Source organism: Trematomus bernacchii, unplaced genomic scaffold (assembly GCF_902827165.1).
Source record: "Trematomus bernacchii unplaced genomic scaffold, fTreBer1.1, whole genome shotgun sequence".
Classification (NCBI taxonomy): Eukaryota; Metazoa; Chordata; class Actinopteri; order Perciformes; family Nototheniidae; genus Trematomus; species Trematomus bernacchii.
In genome coordinates this window covers 7,297,102-7,309,196 of record NW_022987648.1, presented here as the reverse complement: position 1 = coordinate 7,309,196, position 12,095 = coordinate 7,297,102, and the positions used below count along the sequence as shown (strand labels likewise).

At 40.0% G+C, this 12,095-nt stretch overlaps 1 protein-coding gene across 1 annotated transcript in view; it reads left to right on the top strand.

The window, feature by feature from the left end:
- The window catches only part of LOC117485999 (anion exchange protein 3-like), an 85,942-nt gene extending 80,714 nt beyond the window's left edge, over positions 1 to 5,228 (top strand). Inside the window, 5 exon segments of the mRNA XM_034134717.1 lie at positions 913 to 921; positions 3,554 to 3,569; positions 3,572 to 3,615; positions 3,617 to 3,727; positions 4,887 to 5,228. Of these exon segments, the coding sequence (XP_033990608.1) occupies positions 913 to 921; positions 3,554 to 3,569; positions 3,572 to 3,615; positions 3,617 to 3,727; positions 4,887 to 4,964 (258 nt within the window). The 3' untranslated portion in view covers positions 4,965 to 5,228.
- The last annotated feature ends 6,867 nt before the right edge of the window (positions 5,229 to 12,095 follow it).

Below are 12,095 nucleotides of genomic sequence, written 5' to 3'. Positions count from 1 at the left end.
TTTGATAAAGAAATGACAGAGTAGGGATTTCACCTACTTCCAAGATGCCTGGAGAATCAAATCAAATCAGGTTTTATTTATATAGCACATTTTTTAAAACTATTTTTGGTCGAGCCAAAGTGCTGTACATGCAAATAATAAATAACACATTACTACAATCGCAAACAGAAGACAATAAATTACAACAGCAAATATAAAATCAAACACAGGGAGATGTCAGGAGTCGTGCTCCGCTCTGACTAGAAGGCCAGGGAGAAGAAGTGAGTTTTTAGTGTTGATTAAAAAAAACTAGGGTCTGGGCCGACCTCATATGGAGGGGCAGAGTGTTCCGGAGCCTAGGGCCAGCTGCTGCGAAGGCTCGGTGACCTCAGGTTTTTAGCCTGGTCTTGGTCACTACCAGCAGCAGCTGGTCAGCCAACCTTAATGTTCTGGCTGGGGTGTAGCGATGGAGGAGTTCAGCTATATAGGCCGGAGCCAGCCCATTAGTGCTTTAAAAACAAATAAAAGGAGTTTAAAATCAATTCGGAACCGAATTGGAAGCCAGTGTAGTGAGGCCAGAATTGGGGTGATGTGGTGACGCTTTTTTGTGGCCTGTGAGAAGATGCGCAGCTGCGTTCTGCACTAGCTGCAGGCGTCTAATTGACGCCTGGTCCATACCCACGTACAGAGCGTTGCAGTAGTCCAGCCTTGTGGTTACAAAGACGTTAATAACCCTTTCTAGGTCTTTAAAGATAAAAACGACTTGGTCTTGGCCAATAGTCTTATTTTTAAAAAGCAGGTTTTGACTACGGTGCTGACCTGCTTATCAAATTTTAAAAGCGCTATTGAAGGTTCATGACAGAGGGGAGGATGTTTTTATTGAGGGAGCCCAGAATATCAACCGGAGAGGCTGGAGGTTGGGGTCCAAAAAAGATTACCTCGGTCTTGCTCTCGTTGAGGTTGAGGAAATGTTGGCTCAGCCAGGATTTGATTTCTGTCAAGCAGTCCATCAATAGCTGTAATGAGTTGACATTAGAATTGAGAGGCAGATAGATCTGTACATCATCGCCGTAACAATGGAAGGGGATGTTATGTTTTGTGAGAATTGAACCTAGGGGCAGTATGTACAGTAGAAAAAGGATGGGGCCCAGAATAGAGCCTTGGGAACCCCACAGGTAAGAGGGGCTTTGGCAGAGGAGAAGGCACCTAGCTGCACTGAGAAGCTGCGGTCTGTCAGGTAGGACCTGAAACATGCAAGGGCAGAGCCTGTGATGCCTGCGGACTGTTCGAGCCGCGACAACAGGATGCTATGGTCCACAGTGTCAAAGGCAGCTGTCAGGTCTAACAGCACCAGGACAGCTGGGCTACCTGAGTCGGCGGCTAGGAGCAGATCATTAAAAACTCTTAAAAGGGCTGTTTCAGTACTGTGCATGGGTTTGAAGCCAGACTGAAACTTTTCGTGAATGCCATGCGTGGTTAAAAAAGACTGCAGCTGGGCGTAGACTACTCGCTCCAGGACTTTAGATAAAAAAGGTAGCTGGGAGATGGGCCTAAAATTGCGAGAATGGAGGGGTCGAGATTTTTCTTTTTAAGTAGTGGCTGCACCACGGCATGTTTGATGGCAGCTGGGACACATCCTGAGCTAAGAGAGGTGTTTATTAGTAATAAAATACTTGCTCCAACTGAATCGAAAACATCTCTGAGAAGGCGAGAGGGAATGCTCTGCGAAGGGAAAGTTCTGCTTGATTTAGACCCCAGAGTTATAAGGGGGGCCGTGAAAGTGAGGATGTACTTTTTGTGTTATTGACTTATGATGGATAAGGTGGGAAATGGGTTTTGAAATAATATTCTTTCTATGATCTGGAAACAAAATGTAAAATGTGAACCACAGGTTAAAAATAAGTTTCCCTCGCCAACATTTCACTTTTCTCCCCTTGTTTTCACATAAATAAATAAAAAGTAATTCAGATCCTTATCCTGCCAAAAAAACGTTTTATTTCACGTGGCAAAATATTTTCCTACTTGTTTCACAGATGAAACCAAACAAAGTTATACTCACAGGAGAGAAAACTATTTAGATCAGACTTAGGAAATGGATCACCTGAATATTTGTTTTCTCACTTACCTGTCAAGGCTTCTTTATTTACAAGCGAGATGTATGTCGAAAGAAAAAAGTGATTAAAATGGTGACCCCAAATAGGAGAGACTACCCATATTGTATTTTAACACTCATGTTATGTGTTTTACTGACTTACTTCTATGAAAGTCTCTCTCACAAATAAACAGATAATAACCAGATTCATCATTGAGTATGTTCATATTCCCACTAGTATTATGATTGGGATACTTACTCCGTGAGAAGCACATTAGAAAGGTATTTTTCAAAGGACGGTAAGAACATGAGTACTGATCACAGCATGCAAAACCAGTTTCAGTGTTCATATACGAACCTGTCCATTGTTTCAAGAAAGACGTGGAGCAAGGAGCTGTAAGCCTGAGCTGAACCTTCCTACCTTAAAGATATAGTCTGACATTTTGGGAAATACTTGGGCCTTCTTGCAAAGTGTTAGATGATAATATTGATTAACAAATAAGCAGAAGGACATGTAAGTACATGTCCTTATGCTTATTTGCTCATTTAGAACAAAGATAAGAAATAGTAAGACACATAATTGGCAAAAAAACGTTATTTTACAATCAAATAAACATCATAAATGAAAATATGTTCATAAGTTACATTATATAATTAACGAAAACAAGTTAACGCTGAACTGAACTACCTACCTCAACAAATAACATAGAATACAAATGGAAGAGGACATAACATCGCAGCTTACAAGTCAGTATCCACAACTTACAATGATCATGCTGCTATCCACAGCATGATCAACATGTTGCCATGGAATACATTGTAGTGGACAGTAAGGATTGTAGCACCCAATAATGTAAAAATGTCTTGAAAATGTGAAATCATTTGTACATGATCTAAGATGTAATAAATATGAATAATAACTTGACCAATAATGTCATAAGATGTTGTGACTGATAATATAATAACATACAGTAGGTAGAATAATCTTTCTTCATTTCAAGTTACATTTGAAGCCCTTTTTGGAAAATTAAACAAGATCCAGCTTGGAGACCCTTTCATTAGTATACAGACCACCTTATTGTTAAACCAAAATATTACTTTTTTAGAACGGACTTATCTGTTATCAATATAGTTGGCAGTTATTTTGAAGTTGACAATTTAATAAAGTTTGTTGCTTTACTAAATCAAATTTAGTTTTTGGGGTCGATGCTTGAAAATAAGTAGAATCCAAACCAAAGAAACATTACATTATACATTTTTTGGTTTCAGTTTTGGTATGGAACTTGGCAATTCTGGTCCTGATATTACTTAGTATCAGATTTAAACTGGAAAAGTTTACAGAATATTAAGTTTGTCTCATATTGATCACACATAATTCCACTAGATGGAGCCAGTTAGTGTTTAATGTATCACTGGGTGTGTCTGTACTGTGGTGTATGGCCTCCTGGTTTCCAACCCATTAACCGTCCCACGTGTCTTCAGGTGAAGACGTGGCGTATGACATGTTCACCCTCATCCAGCTGGGGTGCATCGTGGCTCTGTGGGGTAGTGAAGTCCACGGAGGCCTCGCTGGCGTTCCCCTTCGTCCTCATCATGACGGTGCCGCTGCGCCGCCTCATCCTCTCCCGGATCTTCGAGGAACGAGAGCTCCAGGCGGTAAGTTTGGTAACTCTAGGAATGTTTCAACCTTTGCCACTATAATCTGATCCCACACCGCCTCAGGATGCTTATTTTCCAGCAGATTTCATTTGAGATGGATCTTGGCATGTATTCATATCTGTCTAACATCACTCCTACAGATGAACAACCAATGATTTTCTCCTCTGAGATCACGGACAGCTTTCTCCTCCAAATATTTTTAGATGATTATGCAAATATTAATTTTTGCCGTGTGTTCAGACCACAGAAAGACTCACAGTTCATCCTGAAACCTGGCTCCATGTTTTCTTGGTTAGATCCCCTAAACCCATACATGTCAACACTGTCAGATTAAAACCTTCCGTGTCCAAAATGTCCACTTTTTTCAGGAGCTTGAATAAATAGCTTTGTTCTTAACTCGACCACCATCCTCGGTGTGTTCAGCCAAAGGTCTCACGAACCCGGGGCACTGTAGAATCACACTAGAGCAGGCCTTAAAATAAAGTTAAAACACTAGGGAAGACAGGGATAAATACACACAGGACTAATCAAACTGACATGACACAGCTGGAAAGCGTAGCCAAAAAAAAAGGTTGGGGGAAGATAATAAACAAAAAAATAAGAAATCCCAAAGACAGGAACAACAAAAAGGGGAATTTACATTTAAAAATAAAACACGAAACAAAAGTTGATGACACTTCTCTATCAAACTAATGTAGGTACCAAATATTTCTTTATCTTTCACAATTTGTTTGAGGGGAGCAAAATGTATATTGTTGACTTTTCATTATATGTTTAAACTTTTACATTTTTACAAATAGCTGTGTAGGCTAAATTAGCTAGCTGCTGGATGTAGCTTTAAACTTAAAGACTTCAACGTTTGAGAGAAGTATCAATCATTTCATCTAACCCTGTCTTTCAAAATTAGCAGTTTAGCTGTTTATTTATGCTAAAGTCCACTCTCATGAAATCCACCTGGAAGTATACCAAAACCCACCTTTTGTATAGTCTCAGTCCGATGGTTCAAACTGACAGCTCTCAAACCAGCCCAATGCGCATCTGAGTTCGTTTAAACAGCACACACCAGGTTAGGTGTGAAAGCATCTTAAGATGCATCATTTTGAGCTTTGAGCATGTCTTGAATATAAATCACTGAAGAGAAATTGTCTTTTCACAGCTGGATTGCGACGAAGATTCTCCCAACTTTGACGAAGATGGACGAGATGAGTACGACGAGATCCACATGCTTGTGTAAATTTAAATTGGACCCAGCCAGTAGGAATTCCTCCGCCCTCAAGCTCCGGCCAATCGGAGCCTCTTCGGAAACCTCAGTGTCTCTGGGTAGCGGGGACAAAGAAGCTATAGCTGGATAATGACTTCTTCTTACCTTTGTTTATTCCAGTTTTGTAAAAGGGCACACCTGATGTTAGATCTCTGTGGTGGGGGTGGTGTGTTAAACATCATGAGGTCAGAAAAAAAACCCTACTTGAAGTGCAAATCTAGCAAAAGACTTTACGGAGATAAACATTTTATTCAACTTTTTATCTATGGATCCCTTTATTTACCTTGGGCATAAGTGCAATGATGATGGTAACCTACTACATTATTTTGGTCCTGAAAACAAAAAAATAGAGTCTATCTGCTTTATTTCAGCAAGCAGATTTTCATCAAAATTCATAATCGTTACGGTGAATATTATCTTTACGCTGAATCTCAAACCACTGCCTGTGTATTTTAGCTGCCTTTTTTTCCTTTCTACTACTGCCATTGCCTATAGGTTGCAATGATGTGCAAACAAGGAGTTAAGTAGTCCTTTTCCTTTCTGTACAGACTTTTAGTAATGAGCACTTTGACTGGGCAAAAGTTCACGTTTGTCGCTGCCAACCGAACTACCTGGCACAACGCCTCCTCTCTTAATGTAGTCTCCCCTCCAAGCCAAAATCTCTACGGAGACTGTGCAAGCCTCTTTAAGGGGTGTTACTGCACTTTGTTAGGTGTTTAATGCCCAAAATGCCAGTCCACTGACCCCATTATAGTGACCTTGGATGTATAAGTAAATAGCTAACCTTATTTTTCTACTGTGTTGTATCTATTCATTTATTCTATGACTTTTGAATTAATGCCCATCCCAGATTTTGAGTGAGGTTCTAACCTCCAAATAATTCAAACTGCTGTTAGAGTTAGTACAAAACAAAAAGAACATTGTGTCGGTTGACACATTCAGTCATTATTCATGCATTCTTTCATTCTTCTCTGCGTTATTTCCACGCCGTGGTGCATTTTTCAGAGATGTCATGAATAAAATAAGAACCCACTTGACTGGAAAAGTATAGGAACTAAGCAAACACACAAGCACTGAGAACGCCGGGGAACAGTTGAGTCTTGGCAGGATTGTATGAATGATGCATTGTACAGTAAGACTGTGAGCTTGGAACTACAATGTACCATCTGTGTGCAGAGCTGTTTCGAAAATACCCAGAGATTTAGTTTTCACCTACTATATTGCAAGCCCACTGTAGATTTTTTAATAACCATTCAGTCACGACACCTGTAATCAGAAACCTTCTTCTGCCACACAGAAACGCCATCTGTTAGACCTACTGTACATAGCAAATACACACATTAACCTATTAGAAGCCATTTATGCCCAGACTTGTGATACTCTTAATTAGAAAAATAAAAATAAATCCATGTGATTTAACTAAAAGGCCTTTCCACTCAAAATACTTCATTTTGGAGCGTTCTATTAATGTTGTAGTAGAGATGACATTCTAAAAGGTGTGAGGTACAAAGGATGAAGACATTTAAAGTAGAAGAAGGTTCTTCACACCGTCATATTCCCAAATTCAATATTTCCTTTTTTATAAATGACATGTTTGGAGTGAATAGTATGCAAAATCCCTTTATCTTTTATTCGTATACCTCTCATTTTGCATTTTCACCTCGACAATGTATCTGCTGCAAAATATAACAACATGTAAAATAGAATCAGTAAAGAAACATGTGTGGCGGCTGAATCCGTGTATCTACCGTCCATTTGTTTTTCTTTATTAAGAAAATAGAGAGGCCTTTTTGCTTTTTACCCTACTAAATGGTCATTGGAGCGAGGGGCGGGGCGAAACTCGCGGAAGTGATTTCAAAACAAAAGCACTCGTTTGCTTGGAACTGTGATAATATTATAAACAAGGTGAATTTAGCGATCACAACGAAAACGGCCAAGACACACATTGAGCCCAGAAAACAAATGTTATTAAGGGCTGTAAATATAATAAGCCTGTGTCTAAAATGGACAACATTGTTAGGAGATTTAAACTATACAGCGATTCTGCACTGCGGTCACTCAGCCGTCTCTCGAGTTGTTTTTTCAAATCAGTAGCTCTTCATTTTTTTCCCTGCTATATTCAATGAGTGATACAAATATTCTTTACCACAAGTTCTTAATAAAACTGAAACTCTTGGACTCGGTACTAGTTTGACTGCTACCAGAAATAAAATGCAGTACTTCTACAGTGTACTTTGTGAGTAATCCTCTGTCAGAGTCCCCTCCAGAGTACATAATGCATGTTTTTCTGCTATCTTTGATGAATGATGAAAGTACAATTTTACCATTGGTTCTTAATGAAATTGATACTGTTTGACTTTGTATTAGTTAGCCAACTACTAACAATACATTGAAGTACTTTTACTGTGTATTTTTTGAGAAATACTCTGTCAAAGTCCCCTGCTGAGAACAAGAATGCATGTTTTTCTTTTAATAAGCATTAAAAAACATTTCTTCCTGAGACTGATATTGTTGGACAGAGTACTTTAAGAGGATATGGTAGACATGATATCAGCACTACTTCCGGTCAGTACTCCAGCAGCAGCATTTTTACCCCTTGGAATGTCTTTAGAGACTGGTCTGGATAGCTGGTAAAAACTATGCTTCAGCACACTGACACACTCTGTCACTCTGGTTAGCCTCTTATGATGCTGCTGTCTTTTAATATATGATTATTTCTCAGCCGCTAGTTCGTTCCTCACAGATTCTTCAGTCTCATCAGCCTCATCCTTCCATCAGTCCCAGTCAACGCCTCCAGCACACTTCCAGTGTCTGACTCCATATGATATTGTCCTGATGCTGTAAGGTCACATGATCACAAAATGACCCCTCTAGAGTCTGAGTGCCAAGGACCTCATATTATGTCTGTCATTAATGTTACATCACCCATTATAACAATTGTCTTTCCTTTTTTCTCTTCTCTTAACTGAATAGTCCTGTCTTTAAGTATAACCCAATGTAAAGTCATTTTCCTGCACCATTGTAAGGCTTCAAAACAGGCATGTTTACTGTATGTGTTTGGAGAAATTACACAATCAATGGCCCAGAATTGTACTTTATAAACTATGAATCTTGTGGTGCTTGAAAAAATACACACTGGCTAAGCCGGCCAGGATATATGCCTTTTTTGGAGCCCTTTTTTGCAATATTTATTAAAATGTCACTAGTTATTTAAACAAACCACTAACTGAGGATTATACAAGCAACCATAAAACGCCCTTTATCTAGAGAGCCATTGAAGCCCATGAAGAATTTATCCTTCCACAAATCTTTTCCTCTGCTGTATTAATAAAGTTGCCACGTGTTTTCAAATTAAAGTTAAGGCACTATCTGTGCAGAACATTACAAATATTCTTCATTTGCAGTATTTTATTTTTAAAATGTTCAGAAAGACTGAATCAATGATATGCTATATATTTATATATCTATATAATATCAATATTGTTATTAACTTCAACCAAAGTCAATTTAAATAGCGGGCACAAATGGGTTAATTACCATGGATGTTGGTGTTTGATATAGTTTACGTTCAATTTCAACTATTTTAGTCAGAAAAACATATATTGACTAAACCCTTTTTAATAATTTACTATAATTTAGAAAGGTTTTTTGTGAGAAATCATTTCAAAAGTACACTTCTTTTCCTTTTGTATTTAAATGTGAAATGTTTGCACACAACATTATTAATGTATACATTTTTATCAATTTTTTTAAAATTATGAATCCATTTATTTTATTGTGTTTCCTTGAGGCTGGGGAAGATATATCAGCATGTAGTTCAACATGCAAATGTTCTAATACAAGTAAGTATAACATGGAAAAGGAAATAAAATAAGTTTCATAGGAGGATGTGGATTTATTTTCTCTCACCTTGTAATCACACAATCAAACAATCTATAATTTAGCTCTGGCCTTCACTCACAAAAAAACATTTTGTTGAATTGGACACATTTTTCGAAGCTCTATTGACTGACGTGCAATGACTGGGACTGATGGAAGAATCTGCGAGGAACGAACTAGGAGCAGAGAAATAATCATATTTAAAAGACAGCATTGTCATAAGAGGCCAACAAGAGTGACAGGGTGTGTCACTGTGCTGAAGGATAGACCAGCTATCCAGGCCAGTCTCTAAAGACTTTCCATGGTGTAAAATGCTGCTGCCGGAGTACTGACTGGAAGTATTGCTGATATCATGTCAACCATATCCTCTTAAAGTACTCTGTCCAACAATATCAGTCTCATGAAGAAAGGTGTTTTAACGCTTATAGCAAAGAAACATGCATTCTTGTACTCAGGAGGGGACATCGACAGAGGATTACTCAAAAAGTACACAGTAAAAGTACCTCATAGTACTTTTGGGAGTTGTTTCACTAGTACAGAGTCCAACAGTGTCAATCTCAAGAAGAACTAATGGCAGAAAAAATAATAACAAACCCGAGAGACTGCTGAGTTGACCACAGTGCAGAATCGCTGCATAGTTTAAATCTCCCTAACAATGTTGTCCATTTTAGACATAGGCTTATTTACAGCCCGTAATAACATTCATTTTCTGGGCTCAATATGTGTCTTGGCTGTTTTCGTTGTGATCGCTAAATTCACATTAGCCGCGTTCACACCAAGTACTTTGCCGTACTCAGTGCCCCGGCACTCAGTGCCCCAGGGCACTTATTACCCCAGGGCCCTTATTACCCCAGGGCACTTAGTACAGATCGCGTTCTCACCGGAATAAATTCCCTGAGGGAAGATTACGCAAATGAGCCACTGACGTCACTTCGTCTTCTTCTGCTTTGGGTTTACTGGCAGGCCGCAAACAACTTCACGGCGTATACTGCCACCCGGAGTCCCCGGCCGGAAGTCCCCGGAGTTGGGGACTGCCAGCAGCTTCTACTGAAGCCTTCCGAGTACGCCGACACCTCCTCATCTCCACCGCTCCCATGTTTTATTTTGTGTTGCCATAAGTTAGTCTCTCTGCGTTTGTGCGCTGGGCGAATGCTAATGCTAATAATGCTAATGCCAGGATAATAAAATGGCGTCTCTACAAAACATTTCAGAGTTTTACGGGGCGTGGTTTGCAATTCGCCCAGCCAATCAGAACTGGGGCACTTTTTTCCCCCAGGAAAGTACCATCTCTCAGCAGGCACTAAAAATGGGGGTAAAAGTTCCCGAGATGAAGTGCTCTTTTTGGTGTGAACGCGACATAAGGGGTACTAACGGAACTAAACGGGAAAACTACGGTGAAAAGTACTCCGGTGTGAACGTGCCTCTTGTTTATAATATTATCACAGTTCCAAGCAAACGAGTGCTTTTGTTTTGAAATCACTTCCGTGAGTTTCGCCCCGCCCCTCGCTCCAATGACCATTTAGTAAGGTAAAAAGCAAAAAGGCCTCTCAAACGCTCTTTACTTGTTTAATAAAGAAAAACAAATGGACGGTAGATACACAGATTCAGCTGAAGAGATCTCTGTAAATAACTTTTAAATATGAAATTATAAGAAAAATAAATGTTTAATTCTATTCACCTGATCATTATTATAACTCTTGCAGGCATACAATCAAGTAAAAACAACTCTAAAAATTGAAGCACACATGACATTCAAAGACAATTTAAAAACGTTTAATGGTCAACAGTGTAGTCTAGTTTTTGTATGCTAACCACTAGTTTGATTATAACCATGTCCTACTTTACGAGCCATGCAATAATTCTGTCTCAGGGGAAACTGACCTTCGATCTGTAAATATCACTTCCCAGCCTTTAGTTTGTCTCTTGTGTGTACATAAAGCAGCCAAGGCAATCCAACACTTGCAATGTAAAAATATTTAGCTTAGCTTTTGTGTTACACAAAGGAGAAATGGAGGCCAAGTGAGGAGAATAATGTGTTTACTCCAATGAAGTGACTGTAAATTAATCCTCCATTGTTCCACTCTTGAAGCCAAGGTTCAAGGTCAAGGTTCAAGGTTCTTTATTGTCAATCTGACATAGCTACAGAGTAATTATGCAGTTGAAAATCTTATGTCACAGGCTTCTCCAACAATGCAACATAATAACATAACATAATAACAATAAGAGCAAGAGCAATACAAAAATAATAATAGTTATAAAAATGAAATAAAGTTATGATGTGGAATAGTGCAGTATGAGTCTATATACAAGTTATTGGAATGATATATATATATTAGGTATTAGATACATACTACTGAGTAGCAGTTGAATGTTTGAAGTTGTTTCAACAGTTCAATTTTTTAACAGTCTCACTGCCCGCGGGAAGAAACTGTCTCCGAATCTTCTTGTCCTTGCCAGGATGCTGCGGTAACGTCTGCCAGACGGCAACAGAAAGAACAGTTTGTGGCTGGGGTGATGGGGGTCTTTGATAATCCGTAGTGATTTCTTCCTGAGCCGCTGGGAGTAAAGGTCCTCCATGGATGGCAGCTCCGTCCTGGTGATGTGCTGTGCAGTTTTCACCACCCTCTGTAAAGCCTTACGATCGAGGTCGGTGCAGCTGCCGTACCAGGCCGTCATGCTGCCAGTGAGGATACTCTCTATCGTGCACCTGTAGAAGTTGCAGAGTATCCTGGAATCCATGTTGAACCTCCTCAACCTGCGGAGGAAGAAGAGCCGCTGTCAAGCTTTCTTGGTGATGGTGGTGGTGTGAAGAGACCATGTCAGGTCCTCAGTGATGTGGACCCCAAGGAACCTGAAGCTTTTGACTCTCTCCACCGTAGTCCCATTGATGGCGATGGGGGCGTGTCCCTCTCCCTGCTGCTTCCTGTAGTCCACAATCAGCTCCTTTGTTTTGCTGATGTTGAGATGGAGGTTGTTCTCCTGGCACCAAGATGTCAGGTTTTCGACCTCCTCTCTGTATGCCGTCTCGTCATCGTCTGTGATCTGGCCGATGACGGTCGTGTCATCAGCAAACTTCACGATGGTGTTGGAGCTGTGTGTGGCCACGCAGTCGTGGGTGAACAGGGAGTAGAGGAGAGGGCTGAGCACGCAGCCTTGAGGGGCACCGGTGTTGAGAATCAGGGTGGAGGATGTGATGTTTCCCACCCGCACTGCCTGGGGTCTGCC